The sequence below is a fragment of the Natrix helvetica genome, assembly GCF_964273705.1.
Source record: "Natrix helvetica genome assembly, chromosome: 1".
NCBI classification, from domain to species: domain Eukaryota; kingdom Metazoa; phylum Chordata; class Lepidosauria; order Squamata; family Natricidae; genus Natrix; species Natrix helvetica.
Window position 1 is genome coordinate 208,551,148 of NC_138548.1, and position 27,330 is coordinate 208,578,477.

Genomic DNA, 27,330 nt, shown 5'->3' on the forward strand with positions numbered 1-27,330 from the left:
AACGTGGACCTTGTGAGATGCTCTTGTCTTCATTTGGGCCTTTCCTTCTTGCAACTGGCCACATTTGTTTCCTGACATTTGAGGTTGTTATGCTACAGTCATCTGTGAAATTGCATAGTAAACTAGCTGTCAGTCTGTCAGTTCTAATCTCTTACCAGTTTAGTGATAGTGTTAATATCATGGTGGAATGTACCTTGAGTATGCATGTGTTGCTTATAAAGAAGAGAAAGAAGGAGAATTTGTAAATAAAAGCTTGAAGCTCAGCTCTTCTGTTATTCCAGTCTGCTTTGGGGGAGGGAAAGAGGGAGCAATTCAGCTTGTGTTGCAGACCTAGAAGGAACCTAGAATCGACAGTCAACATTGTGATTGTCAGATATTTTTCCAATTGGCTGGTGTTGTGCAGGAGAAGGAGAGAACAAACCATAGGACTCTAATCACTTAGCTTATCATGTGCCACAGGTACATACCGTAGTCAGGAGAGTACCATTTAGCAGCAAAATCAGAATAAATGGGGACAGCAAATATCATCAAGTGTAATTAGATAGCTCTCCCAGTCAACAAGCTGTATAATAAACAGTGTTACCATCTGGGATTTTGTGCATATTGGCAAGGGTTTTATGGGGATTTTATTTTTTATATACTTCCTTTTTATTATTTAATATAATTTAATATTTCATTATTAAGGTGGAAAACATAGCTAATATTCTTTCCTTCTCCTATTTTCTCCACAACAGCAACCCTGTGAGGTGGGGTGGATTGAGAGAGACTGGCCCCAAGTCACCTAGTCAGCTTTCATACCTAAGGAGGGAGTAGAGCTCACAAGTCTCCTGGTTTCTGGACCAGTAAATTGCTTATTTTAACGCATTATTGAATAGTTCATCTGACTCATCCTACACAATTTTTTCTAGTAAAATGCTTTTATCAGACCAGCGGTATTTGAGAGTGGACCAAGAACAGGCCAAGTATTGTAAATGGAAAGTCTTCTTGCTTTCCCATTATCCTTACGTTTTTGTCTTGAGTTGATGGCGCCTTTCTTGGGTTGAATGGTTGCATTCACATCAGATGCTTAACTGGGTCCTTGAATGTTCTTTGCCCCACACATCAAATCATAGAGCAACCAAACAGTTAGCACAGCAGGTTCCCTCAAGTCAAGGTTAATTCCTGGTACTATCCAAAGCATTTTGTTTCTTGAAAAATAACAAAAGAAGTTTGCGCTTGGCTTCTTGTGGGAACTCCTTCCAGCTAGCCTACAGCCTTAAGATTTCCTAAAAGTCTTCTAAGTTGAGAATTGCTGCAACAGTCATAAGTGAGAAAAACAGTCATACATTAACTTTTTCAATGCCATCGTACCTTTAAAGATCACTAAACTAATGGTTGTAAGTCAAGGACTATCTACAGTATAACGGTTTTTAAAATCTGTATTAACCTTAGCTCTACCATACCTCAAATATCTATGCCTCCCAAATCTCAGATGATGATGTTCTGATTACAAAGGCCTTCTTTTTCTCAGCAACACCCACTCTCTCGTCCAACTAAACAACAAACTGTAAAATACAATTTCAAATCGGGTAAATCCAATCCTCTTTCCTTTGCTTCTTATGGCACCCTATATTTAACTCGTATCCCCCCCCCTTCCATACAAATTTAGATATATCCTTCTGCCTTTGTTTCAATGATGCATCAGTTATCAAAACAGATAGAGTATGAAACATAAATAGCATTCTAGGTAAAACATTCATCTTAATGATGGAAATTCTCCCAGGCAACAAGTGGGTCTTCTCTCTGTTTTAGATCAGCATACCTGACGGACTGCAGCAGACCCGGGATCTAATGACTTCCGTTTTCTCTCCTTTTCCAAACAAGAGAGTTATTAACTTGACAGGGAACTTAAACACTGAAAGCCCGAGATGTGAATGTTGCACTCAGAAGAAAATGAATCTCAATGGGTCTAATTGCATCCAGGAGGTGGGTGAAAAGAGAACATAACATTTTGAGACAGTGCTGGATATTGTCTCATTGTCCTATGATACTTCAGTTCACACTGACTTTTTTTTTTCTTAAGCAGACTTCTCTTTTTTCCCACATAATATTGTTTATTTCCTTCTCGTATACCAAAGAGTATACAAAAGTACCTAAGGACTATATCCAATCAAGATATAAATCTTTACTTACAAAAAACCCCTCCCAACCTTATCTGATGATCATCTTTTTTTTTAAAAAAAGTAATCAAAGTCTGTATTGGATAGTGTTGCAGATTAAAATGCATTTTAAAATATATATTTGGTAATATTATGTCTAGGAGAGGGATAGACATGTACAGAAATGATATTTGGCCTCTGCAATGACTTCCTAGAAAATTTTACTGGAGATCAGAGGTGGGTTCCTACCAGTTCGGGCCAGTTTTCCTGAAATGGTAGTGCTGGCTTCAAACAGAGAGCAACCCAGTTCTCTGTTTTTGTTAAAAGAGGGCCCACCTGCCCACCCACCCACCCACCCGTGGGTTTTGCTTACCTTTATTCCAGCTTCTGAAGCACAGCTGATCTGGGGTGGCAGTTTGAATTGTCACTCCTCAGCTGTTTTCCCTTTTTTCTGACTAATTTTTATTCAATTGTGCACCCACGCGCAGCATGTGTCTGGCGCGTGCACTCAGCAAACCGGTAGTAAACCGGTTAGGAAGCTACCACTGCTGTGAAAATAGTGACAAAATAATGTGTAAAGAATAGACACAAAATAGCTGATCTGGATGCTTTGAAGGGATCTCCTGGAACGGATTGGTGGACTTGTGAGTCAACACAAAAGTGAACTTAAACCCTTTTTCCTTTCAAAGGAAAACTGTGCTGGAGGACTACATAACTTTAGAGGGGAAGCTGTTTGTTTGTATTCAGTTTGCCACTCAAAATCACAGAACTTTAGTTGCATAGCCTTATAAATCTTGGTAATAAATAATTAAACTAAGTAACAAGACAGCACAGACAAGTAATTGTGAAAAACCGGCCGCCATGAACCACCTCTTAAATACAGTTAGTCCTCAATTTACAACCAACAGCACTGGAAAAGGTATCTTACGACCAGCTCTTGCACTTATGACCAGTGTATCATTCCCACGATCGCATGATCAAAATTTGAGCACTCGGCAACTGGCATATGTTTACAATGGTCACAGATTTACCTGGGTCACATTTGCAACCTTCCCAGCCATCTTCAGACAAAGCAAAGTCATTGGGGGAAGGTAGATTCGCTTAGTGACCATGTGATTCCTTTAACAACTGCACTGGTTCACTTAACAGCTGTGGCAAAATGTTGCAAAATTGAGCAAGACTCACTTAACCAACAGCTTTCTTAGCACTGGAAATTCTCAATTGAGGTTATAAAGGGAGGACTACCAGTATATCATTCACCCTTCGCCACTTGAAGCAATGCTATGCAGAGTTGCAGAAATGAACCCCAATCACTGAGGAATGCTACCCCTTCCACCATTGGCTTGCTTAGAACAGCTCAGTAGAAAAACACTCTGTGCAGAAAGCCATGTGGTGTCAAGGTATATAAGATATTTTTTCTCGGTAGTGCGATGTCTGAGACACACAACCAGTTATTTGCGGGATCGCATCCTGCCCCATACATCCCTACGACCAATCCGCTCACACAGAGAGGGACTTCTCCGGGTGCCGTCCGCTAAACAGTGTCGGGGGGCGACACCCAGGAGCAGGGCCTTCTCTGTGATGGGCCCAGCCCTGTGGAATGACCTCCCCCTTGACATCAGGATTACTTCCGATCTCCGCTCCTTCCGTGTAAAGCTCAAGACCCACCTCTTTCAACTGTCTGGCCTGGCTCAACCGTAGTTTATCCTTTTCCTCCTGACAGTCCTTTTAAATTGTATTTTATCATGGGATTTTAATGGCTAATTTTTAATTTTCTATTATTATTATTAATGTGATATATGTTTGATTACTACCTCCTCCATGTATGTACATGTATGTATATGTATGTATATGTGTGTACCTGTATATCTATATGTATGCATGTATGCATGTATATTTTTATTGTACGCCGCCCCGAGTCCCCTGTGGAGAGGGAGCGGCTAACAAATTAAAAATTTGAATTTGAAGGGGGTATTCAGCCGGTTCGGACCGGTTCACTCAAACCGGTAGTGGAAATCGCAGGTGGGCCATCCTATTTAGGCACATTTTCAAGCCAAAGCACATGCGCCGAAGGCCAAACGCATGCGTGGATGGGGTGCCTGCGAGCGAAGTGAGCGCATGCTCGCACGCTCACATTTGCGAACCAGTAGGGAAAGTAAGTGAATACCACCCCTGCACACAACACACTCTCCAAGCTAACATAAGCGTCTTTTTGCATCCTACTTTTCCCCCTCTAACCCACTTTATGACTTTAGATATTGCTGATGTCCGTGTCCCTTGGCTTTTTGTTCTTTGCAGCCTTGTAACATTACCACCAGTTTGGTGCCATGGGGGTTTCAGGAATTTTGTTCACTTCACTTTTTTTTTATTGCTGGAGTAGCCAAGCATTTGCAAGCAAGGAATTCATGGTTGTCCTCCATTTCCTCTCCTTCAATTATGGAAAGGGAGGGAGTTACAACGATGATGATGATTAGATAGACACAGCTGTGAATAAAAATTCAGTTTTGTTATTTTAAAGCCAATGTGGAAAACAGCACATGCATTTAGAGAGGCTTTATTTTAAGAAATGTTTGAAATGGTCCGTGAGACCTTCCACATTGCATGGGGTTGTACTTGTGGCTTTCAATGTGGATTCTGCTATAAACACAGATGATAAAGTACAAGGAACCGTTTATACTCCTCCAACTTCTCCCACAATTACAATGCTATGCATTGATGTAGGGTGGGGTGTTTTTTTGTTACAACAGAGGATACTGCATTGTATTCATGGACATGTGAGAAGAAAGCCACAATTGTGTGTGTGTTTGTATGTGTGTTGGTGTGTGTGTGAGTAGCAGCACAATGGAGCATCGCAAACAAAAGGGACTTCAGCATAAATTCCGTTCTGAATTTATTCTGTAGTAGGGAACCCATTTTATTTCTCCTGCAGTTTAAGATCTAACCAGAAGATGGCACTCCCTGATTTACAAAGAGTTCTGGAGGTGCCAAAGTGATAAAGTTGGGAGATCTGGCTAAACAATTTCACACAATTTTCTAAGCAGTTCTGTTTCAGAGAAGACTTTGTGAAAAGAAAGGCACCATTTGTCCTGAAGAAAGCAAAATGGAACAAACATTTTGGCGACTTTAAGATGACTTATTTTGACTTCAACTTCCAGAATTCCTCAGCCTGCTTAGAGACATTGGACAGGATGACTTGCGGAAGGTTTTGATTTATAGAAAATGCAGTGGAAGATAACAATAGCAACAGGGCAGCAGCATGGGCCAAGTTGCTGTACGTACCTACACCGAAGAGGCAGCCTATCCATTCTCTCCAATTTCTAACCCTTGTCTTTATCTCCAAGTGCCTTCCAATGCATGTTTTGTCCCTTGGTGACTGCAAGGAAAGCCAAGGGCCCTACTGCCAGTAATTACAAATTGTAAGGCATTTAAATTTACAGCCAGGCACTTCTCTAGCCATAGTTAGTTAAAAGTATCTTCTATTTAAAGCTGTAGTTTGGATCCTTCCTTCCTTCCTTCCTTCCTTCCTTCCTTCCTTCCTTCCTTCCTTCCTTCTTTCCTTCCTTCCTTCCTTATTTCCTTCCTTCCTTTGCCATGCATTAACATAAAAGAATAATTATTCATTTATTAATATTCATGTAACAGCTAGGGACCGATTTAGAACATTCTTAAAATACAACCTGGATTAAAAATAGCTTAAAAGAGCAACAGTTGCAAGCAGGCTCCACAGTTGAAGGTTTGCATATCTCAAGAAGTACCTTTCAATCATCTAATAAAGACAATTTTAGTTCAACCTTCTGTGCGTATGAACATTCGGGGTAGCATAGTCGTAATTTCGTAAGGCTTCCGAATGCTGCCCTTCGTTTAAAAAGCAAAATCTTTCTCCAGCAAGGTCATCATCACGATCAGAAGGGTAAGGTTGCGCTTTGCAGTATGTACAGTTGGAACAGAATTGCATCTATTTGCTTGCTTTGAACCAATCGGTATCACAGCACTAATCATGAGGTTCTCGGCTGTTGGAGCCTTGAACAAACTCACTCACTCTCTCTCTCTCTCTCTCTCTCTCTCTCTCTCTCTCTCTTTACACACACATACAGAAAGAGACAGACAGACAGACAGACAGACAGACAGACAGAGAAAAAGACAGAGAGAGAGACAGGGACAGAGAGAGAAACAGACAGCAAGACAGAGAAAAAGACAGAGAGAGAGAGGGAGAGAGAAACAGACAGAAAGACAGAAAAAGACAGAGAGAGAGAGAGAGGATGAACATACACAGAAAGACAGAGAAAAAGATGAAAGAGAGAGACAGAGACAGAGAGAAACAGACAGCAAGACAGAGAAAAAGACAGAGAGAGAGAGGGAGAGAGAAACAGACAGAAAGACAGAAAAAGACAGAGAGAGAGAGAGAGGATGAACATACACAGAAAGACAGAGAAAAAGATGAAAGAGAGAGACAGAGACAGAGAGAAACAGACAGCAAGACAGAGAAAAAGACAGAGAGAGAAGCAGACAGACAGAAAGACAGAGAAAAAGACGAAAGAGAGAGACAGTGAGACAAAGAGACAAAGAGAGACCAAGACAGAGAAAAAGACAAAGCGAGAGAGACAGACAGACAGATGGAGAGAGAGAGATTTCAGAAGGAATCTCTATATTTTCACACACTCAAGCCATATGCACACTGGTCTCTTAAGGAACAAATGCCTTGGGGTAATTCCCCCTCCCCCAAGGGGAAAATAAGATGTGGATGCTGTCTTATTTTTGTACAGAGAACATCCTATTTTTGAAGACCTGTTTTCCCCCAAGGGGCTTTGCTCAGAAGGTGAGGGCAAGCCAAACATAGGTGTGTTGTGTGCTATATTGTGACTATTCTAATCCGATGTCTTCTGCCTGCGTATTAGAGGATTTCTAAGAGCTTCATGCCTCCAGCAGGAAATGGAATGTGATGGCCATTCCTTGCTTTTAGGAGGGTAAGGAAAGGGGCTGGGAAACATATCTGCAAGGGGGTGGAAGAAAGAAAAGGAAGAGAGGGAGGGGGGGAGGAGAGGGTGTGTTTCTGTTCAGGCTCCGAGAGTCCAGAGGCTCCCAGGTCCTATATAACAAGCAGGGACGCTTGGAGCTCTCTTCTGCCAGGAAGACTGAAGCAAGTGGGGAGAAGGTGGGCGGCTGCCGATGGAGGCCAGCTCAGAACCTATCACCAGCTGAACAGCGGTAGAGTTGTCAGCCACACATTTGGGTGCAGAGAAAGCATGAAGGTAAGCAAGGAGCAGTGTGTGTGTGTGTGTGTGTGTGTGTTTGTGTCTTTGACAGTACATGGTCCTTATCGAGTCTTTTCTTGGAGCTCCAGGAACTTTGAGGGCAGCCCTTCTTCTGACTTCAAATTGTGGGCAGACGCGCAGAAAGAGGTTCAGAGCCTGTGTATTAATATAAAAGACCGCATGACGGGCTGACCTCGGTTTAGAAGGAATTTCTGCTGGTAAGGGAACATGATGTAGTAGCGTGCGATGATGGGAGCTTGCTGGAGAGGTGGAGGGTGTTGCTTTTTTTTTTTTTACTTTTGTCCCACGTTTCTTGATGCCTTCTTTTTCCCCCCAAAAGATGATTAACTTTTTTTTTTTAAAAAAAATAAAACTATTAAACAGCTCAGTTCAGGGTTCGTGTGCAAAAATCTGTGTTTTAAATATGAAAAAGTAAGAACTACTGTACTGCATCAGTCCGGGGAGCCACCATAGAGATTGGCAAGCTGTGGCACTCGGTTATCATGGCCAATGATGAGAAATGCCAGGAGTTAGGAGTTGAGCAATGCTTGGAAAGCAGCAGGTTGTTGCATTTATCATCTATCCCGTCCAGTCGGGAAGACAACAGCCTCTCCCTTGTTCTATGCTAGCATCTAATATTTGGATTTATAGGTAGTCCTCATTTACTGACTGCCTTATTTGGCAACTATTAATATAGTGATGAATAAGCAACAACCAATTCCCACATTTACAACCTACAGCAGGGCTGAAAAGCCGAAATATGATCACAAGCACAGTCACAGTTTCACTTAATGACTGCTTTGCTCAATGACCAGGTTGCAAGTCTCAATTGTGGTCACTAAATGATGACTACCTGTATACATCTAAAAATCAAAACCTCTTGTTACATCTGCCCTCCTCCACAAACCTGTTTGAATTCAGAAACGAACAAATACAAAGTAATGATACAGGATCCTTTGCAGCTGTTGGAAAAGTTGGACGACCAAAGAAACATCTATGATGGTGCATCCATTTTACGGGATTCTCCTGTACCCAAAGTAGTAATTGCTGAAAGGTTGGAATGTGAGATGAGCTGATTGCACAGTAATAGAATGGCATCTGGTCATGTTATTAATATAAGGACATTATATTTTATCTTGAGCAGATCCTCTAGAAAGATTGACCATTCATTCCTTATTAACCCGAATCAAAAGGCACTAGGCACTTGCTTTTAGTAATGGTGTCCAGAGATGGTTCTTTATTCTTAGCTGCCTCTTTTGCTCATTTGGTCTCTGATCGAGAGGGGGTGAGCAAGGAAGTGACAGAACAGCACTGGGGGAAAGAGGTAGTGAGCAAATAACTTACAAAGACAGCACAGTGATGCTTACAGAACAAAAGGACAGCTAGAATGCAGATGTTTGGTTAGTCCCACCTCTCAAAAATGTATATCATTTTAATCAGGGGTGGGTTCCTGCCAGTTGTAACCTCTTCTATAGAAGAGGTTCCACAAATCTACTGTGCCGTTTAGAACCGGTTCCAGCTCCCTCCCCCCCGCCCGTCCGCACCACGCTTGCCCCACCCGCCGCTCACTGATTGGCTGGCTCACCAATCACCCTGCCTGCCTCTAAGAGTCCTAGCTAAACCTTAAAGTCTTAAAGCTGTCAAGTTTGAACACCACTGGGTTTTTTTTTCCTAAAGGGTTAGGGGTACAAGGGTCTTGTAACTTGACAGCTTTAAGATTTGCATGCTTCAAATGCCAGAATTTCTGAGCCAACATTTTGGTTGCTAAGCAAGTGCGGCGTTGTTAAGTGAGTTTCACCACATTTTACAAGTTGGCCACGCCCACCCAGTCACATGGCTGCCAAGCCACTCCCACCCGGTCACATGGCCAGCAAGCCACTCCCACCCGGTCACATGGCCGGCAAGCCACTCCCACCCGGTCACATGGCTGGCAAGCCACTCCCACAAAGCAGGCCACAGCTACAGAAGAGGTTCTAAAAATTTTTGAAACCCACCACTGGTTCCAGCAGGCACTACTGCCGGTTCGCTCATGTGCGCGCTTGATACGTGCATGCACAGTGCAATAAAAATTGTTCTGCGCATGCGCAGAAGCAAAAAACAAGATGGCAGTGCCTGATTTGGGGGCGTCGGCTGAACCGGAAGTGGCTTGGCGGCCTGGGTCGTTGGAACCGGCAGAGAACCAGGCCGCCAAACCACTTCCAGTTCAGCCGAACCGGTCCGAGCCGGTAGGAACCCACCACTGATTTTAATATCTTGAAAGGGGATAGAAGAGAACTTCTGTGTGCTTTCACTTTACAAAAGTATTTTTGTCTTCTTGCTCTGAGCGTATCTGCTAATGGTTGGTGGTTTTAACAAATCTGGAAATGTCTCAGAGTTATAATCCAAAATTAAACGTATATAAGTTTGGAAGAGGCAATATTGAAAACCGTGCCATAGTAGAATGGCTTTCCGATGGTTCCAGTAAAAAGTGCCATGATGGGAATGGAGCAAAAGCTTAAGGCTTTATCTAGAGTCTAGATCAGTGATGGCTAACCTTTTTGTCGTCGCGTGCCGAAAACGTGTGTGCGCGCATGCACCCATAATGCAATGTGTGTGTGTGACACTCCCCCTGCGCCCCCCCATGCATGTGTGGTCCCCATGCTCCCCCTGCCCCCGTGCATGCATGTGACCTCGTGCATGCATGCACGTACGTCTCCCGTTTGTGCCCCCCGTACATGCGTGGCAGAGACCCGAAAACCAGCTGGCTAGCGGGAGATGCACACCATGCGCAGTGGAGCTGAGCTGGGGTGACGGCTCACAGGTCTAGATAAAGCTAATTGTGATTCTACTTTAACAGGAAATGTACAGTAGATGAGCTTTTGATCTGTTCTGATTCTCCTTTCACTCAATTCTTGAAGCTATTTGCATAGCTTGGGAATAGGCATATCATCCCCAGCAGGTGGCAGTTAAACCTTGGCTGCTCCCCAAAATGGTAAGCAGAGTCAATATCTGGAAAGTTTGTGGAGGGGAGACTAGCAAGAAACCCCAGGACTACAAGCTAGAGTAGGAAACAGGAAGAAACATCCTAGAAGAAGGCAGTGGCTAATTACTTCCATGTGACTTTCAAGAAAGTTTTTTTTTTACTTTTAAGATTATTCATTTTCATATATTTGAACGTGATATGACTTGAAGGATTTATTTTACAGGACCATCATAGGAAGAGTGAGTTACTATTAGCACGGTTTGTCACACAGTCAGCCAATGGTTAGGTGGCATTTGGCATTTCTATCCACCTATTGGAGTCCTGGGATAGGCAGATGATGTTGTTTGGTGGTGTTAAAGGTATCATCACAAGATGTAAGCTGTTCCAAGTAAAGCAGCCTTTTGCAATTGACTGGCGATGATTTTATCAATTCCAATGATGTTCAATCGGTGCCGCAGATGTTCGCCACTTATTACTGAAATGCAGTATCAGCTTGCAGCCCTGCCAATCCTTCTCCGCTAAGTGCTGAGCCCTGGCCCTCCTCTGCCCTCTGATAATATGCTTCTAACAATTGCTTCAAGTTACTGATGGGGATTAATTTATCCGTAGAGCTATTTTCCTTGAGTTCCCTTGAAGTCAAACAATGAAAAGGGCAGGATCCCACGGCATTAGAGATTAGAAAAGGAAGAGTTACATGCCAAAAAAGTTGACCATTTCCCACAACCACCTTCACAGTCATTCTCATGACATAATCCCAGGTTAATTTATTTATTTAGGGTATGGCATACAATATCAGGGAAATCTACAAATGCTAGACACGATGCAGTCCTGACAGCCTAAATTGCTACCCAGTTCATTCTGTTCAGCGCTTACATACCTATCCTCAGCGCATCGCAGGGGGCAAAATAGCTTACACCAGCTGACTAGCAATTATGGTAGGGTCCCTGTCTCTTCCAGGCTCCTTCACTGATCTAGTCTCGCCTCCCCTTGCATTGCATTGCAGGTCCAGTGTCGACTTCTGCTTTTCACACACACACAGCAACACTGCTACGTTTTCCCCACCGAAGTGGTACCCATTTATCTACTTGCAATATTGCATGCTTTCGAACTGCTGGGTGGGCAGGAGCTGGGGATTGAGCGATGGGAGCTCACTCATTTTCATGAAGCTGGGCTTGAACTGCCAGACTGCAGACCATTTCTGGCCACTTTGGTCATTAAGCTGCTGTGCCACTGTGCCCCTCTAATCCCAGATAAAAGTGCAGCTCTCACTTCCCCTTTAAATTGTCCCAGTCATGGCAAAAGTGAGAAAGTGGGGTATTCTCATGACAGGAGGCATGTAGCTTCAGGTCCTAATAAGAGCATACATCTTAAACCTACTGAACCAATAAAGGAGAATATTTGTAGCTTAGGGTTGAAATGAGGGGTCCTTGGTGCTCTCTGAGCTTGGTTGATTTCTTGCAGTCATTTCATTACCCAAACTAGGTAACACCACCAATGCTGATGCTGATGATATTACCTAGCTTTGGTAAAGAAATTTCTGCAAGAAATCAACCAAGCTCAGAGAGCATCAAGGACCCTGCTACTAAACTAATTACCGTATTTTTCAGACTATAAGACGCACCGGACCATAAGATGCACCATGATTTTGAAGAGGTTAAAAAAAGGTTTTGCACTCTGCAGACCTCCCAAACCCTCTGCACACCTTGTTTTTTGCAAAAAAAGGGGGGGCATGCATAGGCTTTGGGACGCTTGTAGTGTGCTCCTGGGGGTTGGGGGAGGGTAAAAACGAGCAAAAACGGGCCATTTTTTTTTGCAAAAAAAAGGGCATGCAGAGCTTTGGGAGGCTTGTAGAGTGCTCCTGGAAGCTGGGGGGGGGGGGTTGCAAAATGAGCAAAAAGGCCTGGTGTTTGCTCGTTTTTGCCCTCCCCAGTCCCCAGGAGCACTTTGCAGGCCTCCCAAACCCTCTGCACGTCTATTTTTGCAAAGGGGGTGGGGTTTTGGTAGGCCAAAAATGCTGTTTTCAATGTATAAAATGCACCCAGATTTTCACCTCTTTTTTAAGGGAAAAAAGGTGTGTCTTATACTCCGAAAAATATGGTACTGAACTAATTCTGGCACTTGTTTATTGAATCAAAGCTTTTGTTCTGGTTTGAAAGGGCATTGTTCAAAATAGTGCTGCTACAAGTCCTGAGTTGTAGTACCAATTTTGGATTGTGTAATGAATAGGCACAATCTAGTCCTTTTAGGAACCTACATTATCTCATTCTCAGCTTAGCCGATGTGTTAAAAAACTGAAGTCAGCAAAGATTGGCTTGGTTTAAAATCATGTTTTGGTTTCAAATAGCCATGCTTGCACCAAGTCTGGGTGTACAGATACATTGGATAGGTTCTAACATACTCTGGAATAGTCTACCCCAATCTGGTGTCTTCCAGATGAGCTCCCAAATTTTCTAGCTCCTAGGCTTCTGAACTGGGAAACCTGAGAGCTGAAGCCCAGTCCAGATGGAGGGCTAAGTTGCTCTCCAGTAATCAAGAAAGAGAAGTGCAGGTGAAGAAGTGAAGTAGCTAGGTCAACCTAGCTGTGATTTTAACTAGTTAGCATGGCATAAGAGTAAAAAATGTTGGGATCATAATGAAAGAGACAAGATTCAAATCCTCCTTTAGCAACAGAAGCTCACTTGATGGTCCATTCACTCTCAACCCAATAGACCTCACAGATTTACTGTGATTTAAAAAAAATGAAGGCTGGAGTGCTATGTACATTGTCTGATACCCAAAGGAAAGGCGGCATAAATCTAACAGCAGGGGCTCAATCCAGAGAACAAGGAATTATATCTAGTGGTACTAGGAATTAATTCTACTTATACCTTGGCAGTGATCATTGCAATATTAGAACTCACTCAAGAGCAGTAACAAATACTTAACCATGACAATTAGCTGTCATTGGAGAACTGTTTCAGGTGGCATCCTGAGAAGATGATCCTGTCTTCCATCTCAGATACTAGATGTTCTAACCTAGGCTTCCCCAGCAGCATGAAGCCGAGTCCTCGTCCCGATAAACCCTTTTCTTTAATTTACAGTTAAATCCTCTCCAGCAAAGTCTTTCCTCTCCCACAGTCTTTCAAGATAGTTCACAATTACCAACCTTTATCAGGCTTGGAGAGTGGCCAGGCTGATATCTTTCAGATGCCGCAATACTTGGCAAGAATGCAGGAATGAACTAATTGTCTCCTGCAAACACCTCTCCCGTTTTGCTCCTCTTTTATTCCCTATGGGAGGGGCCATTCACTGTCCACCTGTGGCCTCCCAAGTCGACCCTTGTTCCTTAGCTGTTCCCTTCATCTGGCAACTCTGCGCATCCGCACACTGGGAACAGGCTCCAGCTGTTCATCTGCCTCACTGATGTCTGACTCCAAAGGTAGCTGATAACTGTCAGAAGGCACTGGCCCCATCTCTGCCTCTGACACATAGCACTCACTGGGGCCTTCCCCAACCTCCTCACTGTCCGAATCTGCTGCCACAACACTAGATAAGCTCAGTCTCATTGGGAAATACTGAGGCAGTTCCATCCTCTTATCTCCAAGCCCAGATTATAAGAAATGCACGTCACCTCAGAGAAATCAATGTTCTTTCGTAAGAATGGCTATGTGTTAGTATTTATTCCATACCCAAGCCTTCCTAACTTGGTGGACATCGTCTCCCACAATTCTCTGTCAGGATGGTCCGATAACAAAATGGCAGCTATCAAGCTGGAGAAGACTGATTATTAACATGCATACATGCAGAAAGCTAGTTGTTTACACATGTACCTTGATCACATGGAACTTCTTCTTTCCAGCATTTCTCTCATACCAAGTCCCTTGATAAATCACCTGTTTGATGGACACCTTTCCCCCTTGCTTTAGCAAAGCGGAGAAGCCAACTGTGGGGCATTAGCCACCCCGTTGGGTCTTTTGGCTGGTTGGCCCTTTTCATCAGTTTAGTTTATCATCTCAGCCAAATAATTGGATGTGTTTTTAATGAGCTGTGAGTAATCTTTGCAGTACTTCATTGAATGGATATATTGCTCTCCAACCATTAAGTAGTGCTCTGATAACCGAGGGCTAATAGTACTTTAGTTTACAAATGGAAAAGACTGGAGGGAGAGAGGGTGATTTGGTTTGGAACCCTTCCAGGCGGGATTTATTTTTCCATGGCACAATGGCCTGTGTAGAAGAAATCCTGATGATTTCGTCTTCCAGTGACAACTGTCAGGTCGTTTCCCAGCACTTCTTCCATAATCCTTTCTTTCCAGGGGGAGGGGGAAAATTAAGAGAGTGTGCACTGGGCTTTTTTATTTATGGTGCCCAGGTTCCTCTACCTGAAGTTCCCGGTATCAGAATATGTATGTATGCATGTATATACTTACTGTACGTATGTATGTATGTATGTACGTATGTATGTATGTACGTATGTATGTACGTACTATATGTATGTATGTACGTACCGTATGTATGTATGTATCAGTGGTGAGATTCAAAATTTGTTACTACCAGGTGTGGCTTTATGGGTGTGGTGTGGCTTAGTGGGTGTGGCTTGGTGGGCGTGGCAGTGGAAGTGTCAGGCCTGTAGTTATGTTCCTTTTAGGATCTTTGGCCTGCCACACTTTCTATTATTTTCCTATGCTGTTTCATTAGTGTAGCAGTTGGGAGGGGGGAATAGAAAGGAGTAGGATTGTGGAATGTATTGTTGTGATTCTTTTCTAGAAGCTCAAGGTCATCTTTTGTCTCCGCACCTGGACACCTGACTGGAAGCAGAGGGGTGTAGATGCCAGCATGGAAGATGATGATTGGAACATGTGATGGGATTATGGGTGTGGGGATAAGATCATGAACTTTCAACTGGGTGGAATTCCAGGAAGAAAATCAGAGTTGGAATTCCACAGATGTGCTAACATGCCTGCATGATTAATTGGAACTTTAAGGATGATTCTGCCTTGGTCTCTGATTGATTTCATGCATGGTATTTAGAACGCTGACAGGAAGGTTACTGCAAAATCCCCATTTCCTCCCAATCAGTTGGGACTCGGGTGGCAGAGAATAGATGGGGGCGGGGCCAGTCAGAGGTGGTATTTACCGGTTCTCCAAACTACTCAAAATTTCTGCTACCGGTTCTCCAGAACTGCTCAGAACTTGCTGAATACCATCCATGGTATGTATATGTGTGTGTGTGTGTGTGTATGTATGTATGTATGTATGTATGTATGTATGTATGTATGTATGTATGTTAGAATTACAAATTAATATTCCAGCATGTCAAACAATATTTTCACTCACACCTAATCCCTGTCCAACCTGACAACACTCTTCTTCGGCTCATTCTTAGGATGCTATCTTTATTCTACCCCTAGTGTATAAATGAGACAGGTATCAGTTATTGTATCCTTAGCTATAACCAGTGTTATTTATCCTTATTGCAGGCTCCTCCAATGTGTGTTAAATCCATTAGGCTTTGTCACCTGTCACTTTCACTGGAAGTGACCAGGAAGAGAAGCAATAAAAACAGACCATGGATTGGCAATGGGCACAGCAGATTTCATGTCAATATAGTTTTTGCTGGATTGAGGATGGATAAACCTCAGAGTCCCTTAGGTGAGGAGAGCAATGTAGAAATTTAACAAACAAACAAACAAACAAACAAACAAACAATGCTTTTGCTCCTTAGTGGATAAAGTTCTTTAGAAACTAGGTTTATGTTTTTAATAAAACCCCATCCATGGTGATAGCCATGCTCTTAACCATGCTAATACTGATGGTGTTACTTAATTGGGTAATGAAACATCTGCAAGAAAACAGCTACGGTAAGCCCAGAGAACACCAAAGATTCTATTATTCAGGGATGTCAGACTCGCAGCCTGCAGGCCAGATGCATCACACGCTGGCCACGCCCCACCCCCGATTTAGTGAAGGGTGGAGAAGTTGCAATATGTCATGTGACAACGATGTGACGACACGAGTTTGACACCCCCTCAGTTCAATCCTGAACTGCAAATATTCTCTTCCATTGGTTCCATGTTCTTAGTTATAAGGAGTTAAGAATCCAAAAAATTGTGATTAGATGAGAACTGAATGGGACTCCAGTGTCTTTATGCACACTGCTGATATAACCATTGGCCTTTTCCTCTCCACTTTAGCTTGTAATAGTAGTACTAGAGATAACAGTAATATTTTACCATTGTTGATGGCTGTAATCCCTATCTGCTTCTTTGGACATTGTCCTGTGGACTTCCTTGGCTCACTGTAGAGTGGATTTACATCCAAAGTTTTGAAATAAAAAATAATAGTTTATTGCCTACATGGCCCAGCAAGATTAAGTTACTGTGAGAATCATGCAATCTCCAGCTATGTATTAGGAGACTGACTTCGCATTGTCTTTTTCTCTTTCTGTTTGCTGAGCTGAAGATCTACAGTATTTAGAGACAAGAGAAAATATTTGGCAATTTGTAAGCTAGAACTAGTCTGAACTTTTGAGTTTGGAGGGGAGGGGTTGTTCGTCTTTATATATTCTTGCCTTCCAGTTGGACAGGAGTTTTTCTGCCTTTGCTCCGTTTCTTCACTCTTTTTCATCTACTACATTTTAGAAGGTATAGTAGCCTTCCTTATCACTGAAGGCCACGAGGAACAAAATTCCTTGTAGATATCTTGCTTTGATTAAGGCTCAGCGTGGAAGAGACATAAGGCTTCCTAAGATCCCTCTGTATAACATGCTTTTTCAAAATGCAACTGGATTTTGGTTTTTTGCTTGAAGACATTTCACTCCTCATCTAAAAAGCTTCTTCAGTTCTGAAGAATGGTGTAGAAGGATTTATATTCCTTGCAGTCATGTGGTTGTTAGCACTCTTTCTGAGAGTCGTTGAGGCCAATTGGAGGTTTATTTCTACCCTCACCTGAATAATGCAAATGTGTATGGAGCCTTCTTGGAAATGCTAAAAGGACTGTGTTGTAAACAGGAGAGAGCTAGTGTCATATCCCTCCCCCCTCTGTTGAGAGAAGGCTGTTCAGTTTTAATGTAGATGGCTTCTTTGACCCCTTTTTCAAACCAAATCCATTCTCCATGATTCATTCGAAACTGAAGAAGCTTCCTGGATAAGAAGCAAAATGTCCTCAAGCAAAAAACAAAGTCCAGTTGCTTTTTGAAAAAGCACCTTTAAGACAACCGTGACCTGGATGACTGAGAGTCTCCATAGACATCCCTCTCTATAATGGTTTCCTCTCCATATACTGTGATTATTCCAGAGTAGGAGATGACACCATGCATAGGTCAAGCTATATAAAGTCACTTCAATTCTGTAAATATTATAGGAATGATTTGTCTATGTATGATTGTGATGACAGAACATTCTGCTCTGACAGATGATAATGCAAGGAGTTACAGAGGACAAGTCTACTTAAAGTCCTACTAGATTCCCCACCCTCCTTTTTTTTTTGGTTCCCAATATGATGTAGTAATCAAGGCACCAGGCTAGATACCAGGAGACTGTGAGTTCTAGTCCTGCCTTAGGCACTGAGCCAGCTCTGTGTCCTTGGGTCAGTCATTTTCTCTCAGCTTTAGGAAGCAGGCAATGACAAACCCACTTCCAAAAACCTTGCCAAGAAAACTGGAGAATAATCATATGGTTAGAATGCAGTCTTGCAGGCTAATTCTGCTGGCTGCCACTGGCAGGAATTCGGCAGGTCGATTCTCATCGGCTCAAGGTTAACTCAGCCTTCCATTCTTCCGAGGTCCCAGATTGTTTGGGGGGGGGGGGACATATGCTGACTCTGTAAACCGCTTAGAGAGGGCTGTAAAGCGGTATATAAGTCAAAGTGCTAGTGCTATTATATTTACTTTTCATCCTTTTAAAATGAAAATAGAATGAAAACAAATTTCATTTTTGTCCTGACCACCAACCTATCTATCCTTGGCATGCTTCTCAAAGACCGAAATGTGGCTCTTAGCCAAAATGGATATGTGACATCAAAGATGCAATTTCTTCACAATATATAAGGTCTCCCTATAGAGTAGTGGGAGAGCTCATGAGTCTTACGGTAGAATGGTCCTGTAGCTGACAAGGAGAGGTTGAATAGGTTAACACTTGCAATTAAAGAGAAGGAACAAACTGAATATTATACTATATGTGAACTAGTCTGCCAATGGCTAGAGAACAAATATGAAAGTTAGAAATAAAAGGAGATTAGTGAAATATAGAAAATGTATCAATAGAATTCAATAAGTCAAGAGGAAGATTGTTACAATATTAGATGTGTTATGTATATCAGTGTTAAGTTAAGAGTAGATAAATAATGAGTATAGCTGTAAATTCTAATTGTTATTGCGCAAGACAGTTGTACCCAGATGACACACTGTTTAATGGAAGATGGATTGTTTGTATTAAAATAAAGTTTAAAAATTGTAAAAAAAAAAACACCAAAACAAAACAAGGCGAGGTCAGCAAGCAGAATCCCTGTATGCTGTATCTGCCTTTCCTGAACGGCTTTGAGTCAGTGACGTACGGTGAGGTTTATGACTGGTGAGGCTGGTGATGTCATCAAACCGCGTGGTTGCTCCGATCGCACGGCGTAGCCCAAACGGAGAAGTTTCTCTTCTCAGAAATGTCAGAAAGAGGCAGGCAGGCTGCCGCAGCTCCACTGAGAGGACATTTCTGAGAAGATAAACTTCTCCTTTCTCCTCCTTCCCCCCCCCCCTTCTAGCACTGATGATGTTACCTAGGCATTTTTTGCATCGGGCGAACCCGGGATCCTTGCAAGGGGAATGGGACCACGTGTGCAGGCGGCTCCTCAGCTGCGCACAGCCTCAGATTAGGACAGCCGCGATCCTCTTCCCCTGCACACGTGGTCCCATTCCCCTCCTTCCTAAGCCAACATGAAGGGGACCACGGCTGCGCTGATCTGAGGCTGGCATTGAGGAGCCGCCTGCACACGTGGTCCCATTCCCCTTGCAAGGATCCCGGGCTCGTCCGATGCAAAAAATGGAGAGATCGGCACACTTGCGGCTGCTGCTGAGATGTCCAGGGAGGCTAAACCAAGCCGCGCGCCTCTCCCAGCCACTTTCATGGCTTCCCGGAATAATTTTTTTTTTATTTTCATGATGAGAGCGGTGAGGCTCTGCCTCCCCTGCCTCCCCTGACTGCACATCACTGCTTTGAGTAGTATGACAAATTGTTAACCCAAAAGAGTGATAGCTGTATGTATTTGATGATTGTGTAGAAGAACCTGGTTCCAGGCTCAAAGGATCCTGTTCTCAAAACCAGCTCTGCTCAGAGGTCTGTCCTACAGACTCATTTGTGTCTCAGTGAGTGGTTCCTATTCTTAACCCGGAGAATCTGTGTCACCTACGAGCTGCTAGTCTATGGAAATTAATGGAAGGTTGGGTTTGAATCCCTATTTTTTCCAGGGCTCTTTCCCCCCCTTTTTAGAAAAACGAAACCACCCAACACTAGAAAAGCAGTTCACTAAAGCAATATTTCCTCAACCTCAGCCACTTGAGATGGGTGGACTTCAAGTTCCAGAATTCCTGTGGCAGTATGTCAATGGCATTCTGGGAATTGAAGTCCACATATCTTAAAAGTTGCCGAGGTTGAGAAACGCTGCTCTAGACTAAAACTTTTTCCCTGGGTTGTTCGTTTTCTACTTGCAGGAATTCTGTGTGTTTATCTCTGTGTGTGCCTGAGGAAAATGCCCTTCTGACAGACAGTAATCTCAATAGTCACTCCCCTTCATCATTCACAGACAGACAGACAGACAGACAGACTTCATTTGGAATCCCTATCCAGTGCTTGGCCTCATTTCTCTCTTTCCTTATATCCCCTGCCAACCTCTTTCTTATTTCTGGCTCCTCGGAGTTGCTGTTGATTCAAAGGCCCAAGCTTGGAGACAACTGACCTACAGCCCTCTGCGTCTCATCCAGGGCCTCCATCCCTCTTTCTCTGCTGCTGCCTCCTCCTTTTCCATTACCTCCCTGCAAGGGGAAGGAGCCATTGTGTATCAGGAAATGGAGCTCCCTTGACAGCTTGCTCTGAACTCATACCCCAGCCTGGCTCCTACCTCATCATTTCCAGCCTCACATCCTCCAAGGGCTGGGCTGGTTTGAGAAGCCAACAGAAGTGTCGCTGACGGCAGCCCCTGGCACTGTGCAGAGGGCTGGCGTCTCTCGGCGGTGTGTGGCGGTGGGACCTGCGCTCAAGCATTTTGGCAAGCCAAGGCTCAGAGGCACAAGTAGGATCCATGTGTCATTGTCTCCTTGGTCACCATGAAGCCCCGAAACACGGTGGAAACTCTCCTGAGAGCCCTGGGGAGAAGGGAAAGTGCCCGAATACCAAGTAGCTGCCGGGTAAGTGTTTGGAAAGCAGGGGAAGCTTTTGGATAAAGAAGGAAGGCAGGGATTGGGTGTGAGATGTGGTTTTCTCGTTGTGTAACAGTCTTTGACTGGGATGGTGTGTGCTGGATTTGGTGGTATTAGTCCCCATCATCCCCAGACAGGCTGGAGGGAAAGCTATTCACTGAACGTCTTTGGTTTTCCATTTGATGTACAGAGTGAAATAAGCTGGACGAGTTAATGGGGCAGTAAATTGGCTTAGTCCATCATTCTTTTTGGGGGGAACTTTGCTCACTGTACAACTTAAGAAAGTAGCCAGTAACTAGGATCTCTCCCTGGTTTCCTGCTGAAACATCCTCTTGCTTCGCTTCCCCCCCCCCCCCCCCCATAGGTTTAGTACAAAGGAACACCTTTAACTTGTGTTTTTCCTCTGGCTGACCTAACATGACTATTCTACTAAAAGTGTACAGTTATCGTGCCCAACTCCCACCCACCCCCTGACACACACATATTCCCTTCCACTGGGTTCTCTTTGTTGTTGTAACGATGTTCAAGGCAAAAATTCTCAGGAGGGTGAGGATGAACTAGCCTGATGGATTGTGCTTCCGTGCTTGAGAGCTAATTTTGACATTTGCTTCGTATTGCCGCAGTCTTAAGACCCCAGATGGGAGAAAGCTGGTTGGCCAAATGCCATGTCAGCCTGTTTGAGCCATTTCCTGATATGTATTTTAAGAAACAGCTTTGTTTGGTTTTCCTTTTTTTTAAAAAAAAAAATAATGGCTGAGATTCTATATACTGTAGTTAAATCAGACAAGCAACTTGATGCCCTCCAGATGTTTGGACAAGGGAACCCCACCCCCCACCCCATTCCTTTGTCTTAGCCATGGTGGGCCTGACGGGGGTAAATCCAAAACATCTGGAGGGCATCAGATGAGCTATCCTTAAGTTGAATCTTGATCAGTCGCACATAAGCCTCACTCTAGTTTTGGTGAAAGAGAAGGTGTGAAAGGAAACGAGACTGAATCAGGGCACAAAATCATTTAACCTGTAACACTTGAGAGGCTGGAATAGTGTTCATACAAAAACAGCAGAAAAGGACTATTTTTAAAATGGGGCATAGGAATGCATGTGCCATGTCTACGGCTTAGGGCTCTTCCTTGCTTTGATGATTTGCATCTCATTAGATGATCCTAGGAATTGCCTGCATAGAAAAAACTTTTATGCTGGAGCTGAAGTGCTATAAAGGTTCGCACATACGTGCTAGTTGTTCCTGACTCTAGGGGGGGTGCTCATATCCGTTTCAAAGTCAAACAGCCAGTGCTGTCTGAAGACGTCTCTGTGATCATGTGGCCAGCATGACTAAACATTGAAGGCGCATGGAATGCTGTTACCTCCCCACCAAAGGTGGTCCCTATTTTTCTACTTGCATTTTTACATGCTTTTGAACTGCTAGGTTGGCGGAAGCTGGGACAAGTAACGGGAGCTCCCTCCGTTACGTGGCGCTAGGGATTCGAACCGCTGAGCCTTCTGATCGACATGCTCAGCGGCTTAGCCACTGTGCCACCACATCCCTTTCCCATCCATCCCTGAGTCACCACTATAGAATGATATAATCGGATGGGTGGATGGATGAGTGAACACATTTCCTCTGCAAGATTTCTGAATTAGGACCACAAAACTCCAAATTAACTCAAAGTGGTAGTAAAAGCTGAGTTTTCTGTTTGCTGTCATCCAGGGATTGCCCAGATGTTTCCAATACACGTACAGTGCAGGTAGTCCTTGGCTTACACCAGTTCATTTCATGACCGTTGTAAGTTACAACGGCACTGAAAAAAGTGACTTATGACCATTTTTCACACTTACGGCCGTTGCAGTCATCCCCATGGTCATGTGATCAAAATTCAGATGCTTGGCAACTGGTTCGCATTTACGACCATTGCAGTGTCCCAAGGTCATGCGATCCCCTTTTGCTGCCTTCTGACAAGCAAAGTTAATGGAGCAAAGCTCACTTAACGCATGTCTCACTTAACAACCAAAAGTTTGGGCTCAGTTGTGGTCATAAGTTGAGGACTACCTGTAGTTTATTCTGATTTCCCTCTTCCAAAATGCCTCCTGTCTCACCCACTTTTGCGCTGTGGCCCTTAGCTGGTGGCAATTGTGCAGGTGTTTGCAGAGTCCATTTGGACTGCATCAAAGACTATCAAAGCAGACTTTTCCTGTACTTCTTAACAAACACACATCTCTATTTCTTCTCACCCCACCGGTACAAGGATCAGCTGGCAAACGGGAGCAGAGTGCTTGGGTTTGTGCCATTAATAGTAGCAGAACAGGAGTTAATCCACTTCATGTTAGGATCCAAGAACTGTATCTTTGCTAGCTAAAGGCCGCCTGTGGCCCTGGACTGCTTGTTATCCGCCCTGTCTCTAGGGGCACTGACTGCACAATCTTTTTCAGGTCTTGCAGTGGTGTGCCAGGAGTGTCAGTAATCAGATGGGGCCAGAATAGAAACAAAACTTGATTTCATTGCTTTTTTAAAGTTAAAGCTGAAGTAATGAAATGCTGTGAAGAGGATGACTTCCTTGGCAGCAACTCATTTCCCTGCCTGCCATATTAAAAATGACAATTTGGCAGCGATTTGCAGAAGGGTTCTAGAAGCTGCATTGAAGGGTTTGGGTCTCAGGTTGTGAAGCTGTGCTCTTGAGGCTGTTCATAGTTACCTGTTCACATTGCTTGATTATTACACTACTAAGTAAGGATTTGCAATTGCACATGTCAAAGATCAAGTCAGTGATTAGCTATTGCAAGCAGAATAAATGCATTCTGCATAACTACGTACACCGTCGCCCTTCAGTTGACATCTTCCAACTGTGTTGGGGCAACTAACTGGGAATTACGGGACTTGCAATCCCAACGCATCTGGATCATAAAAGGATGGGAAAGGTTGATATGATGGAATTAAGGATGCCAGATTTACCAAGGCAAATACTTGTTTGACTTTTAAAAACTCCAGGGCTGTTGTGTCTCCTTCCTGATTTCAATGCTAACTTATTCATCCTCCTTCCTTTTTTTCTTCAGGTCTTGAAACAAACTCTAATTTCTTTTACAAAGAGTTACAGGAGTAAAAGGAATGGGAGAGTAGAGGGCAGGGGTTCCCCTAGGTCTCTTTCACATAGGCATATCTTTTTAAAGCTAAAAATAGGCAGTTATTAATTTGCTCGGAATCCTGCAAAAAGGTTCTGAGAACCAGTTTGGTGCTGTGGTTTAGGTGCTAATTAGAATCTGGGAGTCTGGGAGTTCTAGTTTGTGGTGTGCTGGTAAGTATTTAGCAACCCACTCTGCTTTCTCCAATGTCACCATCATGCCATGCTGCCAACCAACCAACAACTGATTGATGCACTAAGCATAGGGGCTCAACTCAAAAGTCCCAAAAATGTATCAGTTGCTCTTGCAAGCTGCTGCCTCTCGGCTCCAGCACACTGCTGGTTCCAGTCCTTCCTTAGACATTAAAAGCAACTGTGTGACTGGGCGCTTCACAGCATTGTTTTTGTGGGGAAATAAGAAAAAAAAGAGCATTATGTACAGATGAGTTTTACAAAATAAAGGTGGAAGAGAGGGGAGGGAGGACGGGAAAAGTGTCAGGAAGGAAGATGCCGGCAGAAAGAGAGACAAAGAAGAGATGAAACGGTGTACTTTGGTTCCAGATGTTGGGCTCATCCATTTTTAATGTTTGCTTTCTACGTTTTCTCTGGAAAATTCATCTACTCCCCCAAATTGCTCCTATGTCCTGCCTTATGAAGAGCAATAGTGAATGTATAGGAAGAAATATATTGTGTTCCACCCATGTTTTGATAGCTTTAGAGTCCCAGAAGTCAGATCCACAAAACTAATCAGCAGATTATTAACCAAACTGCACCATTACCCACCCAATTTGGGGTAGGAAGCAAATGAAAGATGGGCATATTAAGACTCGGTCTAAAAAAGTGGACACTCTGCGCACGTGCACGCACACACGTACACACACACACACACACACACACACACACACACACGAGATCTTGTTACATAATTGCCCTGGTCAGTGTGATCATATATTATCACCTGCCCCAAATTAGAGGAATTTTCGAACATGCTACAGTATTAATATCTACTGTGGCTTTTCACTGCAAAAGGTTACCCATCACCAGGCATATTTGGCACAGCCTGTTGCTTCCAATCTGCACCTAGGGGCTACTATCTGTGACACAAGATTTGCATGATGAGATTCTTCTTGAATGAAGATCAAGTGAACATGCGAGAAAGCTCTCTGCCTACCAGCACTCAGCTGGAGATTATCTTGTGTGCTTATAGGTTTATCTTTGGGGGAAAAAAACCTCTTGTTCCTATAGTTTATTAGGAATGACCTTACTCCTCTGGGGGAAGACCTCTGACCATCTTTCCAGAAGAGCTGAGAATGCTGAATAAACAGGAAATGAGCAGGAAAAGTCACCCAGTTCTCCTCCTGAAAGGCTCCAACTATGTAATCCTCCTTACACTCTGAGGTCTGCAGCAAAGTCTTAGGTCTTAGGGGATATTAGAAAAGCTAATGGGGCTAAGGGTGCTTGCATTAGTATCCCATGGCAATTGTGCAACAGCTCCAGATGTTTCAGCCATGGTTGTGCATCTGCAGTGTGTATGCTAGATATGGTGAATAGTACACAAAGTAATCTCTCTTTTGCCCAGTCCTATTTAATTAAGGACACCTCCCATTTTGAAACAGGTGTAATGTTGCAGAAATATGCTAGCAAGAGATTCAACAAGAACTTTTGGTTCAAGAAAAGAATAAAGACAAATGAAGACTTGCCACAATCTGCAAAGGTTATTCATTTCTAGTTGTCTAACAATTAGTATTACCAGATGCATGTTTGCAACGGGTTGGGAAAGTCCCCAGTTCATCAACACAGCATACCAATAGGAACATTCTCATTTTATTTATTGCATTTATATGCCACCTGTCCCACACTGGAAAAAAAAACCAAGTCTATTCTTATAAATTAAACTTCTTCCTACTGCAGGTCTCATTACACAAAATCTTAATATTGTAACTGGAGGAAACTACAGTAGTGTAGGAAGTTAGCACCCACTCCTCTCCTAGAAGAATGAAATATTACAGGAAATATTAAAAAGGCAGAATATTATAACTCCCTGGATGAGAAAAGGAGAAACATGCTCTTGAAAAGCAGCCCCCACCTTTGTTAATAGTCCCAGAAAGGCTGGGTGCCAACATATCTACAAGACAAAAGGCTGGGCCAGGTTATCTACAAAACAAAAGGCCTTCACCTTCAGGACATGATAGGATTAGCCCTCACTCAAGATCCAACGAGGGCAAAGCCATTAAGCCATAATAGGAATTGCCCAAAGCCCCTTCATAATATCACCCAGCAAGATTCAACCAAACCTGGGACTCAAGACAACTTACAATGTTACCCCTGCATGGCCCCATGTGAGTCTGACAACCAATCAGAATACATTTCTTTCACAGGAACAGGTAACAAGTTCAAAGGCCAAGAGAGGGTATAAATATCTCTCTCTCTCTCTCCCTCTCTCTCCCTCTCCCTCTCTCTCTCTCTCTCTCTCTCTCTCTCTCTCTCTCTCTCTCCATCCCTCCATCCCTCCATCCCTCCCTCCCTCCCATGTGCTCAATTGCCCAGGACTTCAAAGCATGTGGTCCTGTCCACCATTAAACTATCTTTCCAATCAGCCTCCATGTTTCCAGTGTCTTCCTCCCCACTTGGAACTGAATCCAGATGGACATTTCTTTCAACAGTAGGAACCTGTGTGGTGGAAATCTCCCAGTAAACCTTATCACTTAATTGAAGAAGTAATTATTTGCCATGTTTGATAATGTCCAATAGCAACAATGAACTCTCTTCTTCCAAATTAGATTGCTGCAAAAGAAGCCTTAAGGGACAAACAAGGAGTGAAATCCTCTGTGAATGGGCTGGTGGAACTCAAGGTGTTACTAAAACACAAAGTTAAGTCTACCAGGCTAATAATATTGGCCATTAATGCTCTGACAATATGCTTCATGTTAGAATTTTTGGACTAGCTTCATAGACTTCGCTAAGCCTGCAGTTTTAGCTATTCTTTCTTATACTGTTTACTAAGCCACATAAAGCATGCTTTCCAACCACAGTGACTAAGCTCCTGCTTTGCTACTGCTGTATGATGGCTTTCAGGAGGAGGAAGTGCCTGGTCTGTTGAGTAATGTATTGAAGCACCATCAATGCAGGTAATCCAAGAAAGAACTTGCAACTCGGGAGAGATTTGGTAGGATTCACAGGCAACAGAAGGACTCTGTCTGGACTTAAATCAGCTGCTGTTTTGGTGGTCTTTGGTGGATGATTGGTAAATCTGAACAACTTCCTGTGAGCATCAACTGATCTCTGTTCTTCTCTCTCAGCATGTAAACATCCTTGCCTGCCTGCCCGTCTGCCTCCTTGGTCATCTGTCAGTTGTATCCTGTATTAAGTTCACTTAATTGAGGGAATCATCTCAGCATGACAGCAAGTTTGATGTTACTGTTATAGGTTTTCTTGAGTGAATGCAGTCAGTTCTGGCTGTCCACTGGTCATGTGAATACATTGAC

At 43.4% G+C, this 27,330-nt stretch overlaps 1 protein-coding gene across 3 annotated transcripts in view; it reads left to right on the forward strand.

Annotated features, from left to right (window-relative positions):
- Positions 1 to 27,330, forward strand: part of TNS2 (tensin 2) — a 166,345-nt gene that overhangs the window by 30,268 nt on the left and 108,747 nt on the right. Inside the window, exon 1 of one of the 3 annotated variants that reach the window (XM_081934415.1) lies at positions 7,233 to 7,387. The exons of 1 other annotated variant lie outside the window; for it this stretch is intronic. In XM_081934415.1, the coding sequence (XP_081790541.1) occupies positions 7,382 to 7,387 (6 nt within the window). In that variant the 5' untranslated portion in view covers positions 7,233 to 7,381. Of the gene's footprint in view, positions 1 to 7,232; positions 7,388 to 20,520; positions 20,721 to 27,330 lie in introns of those variants that run through there. One more of the 3 variants, XM_081934414.1, reaches the window with a different exon arrangement.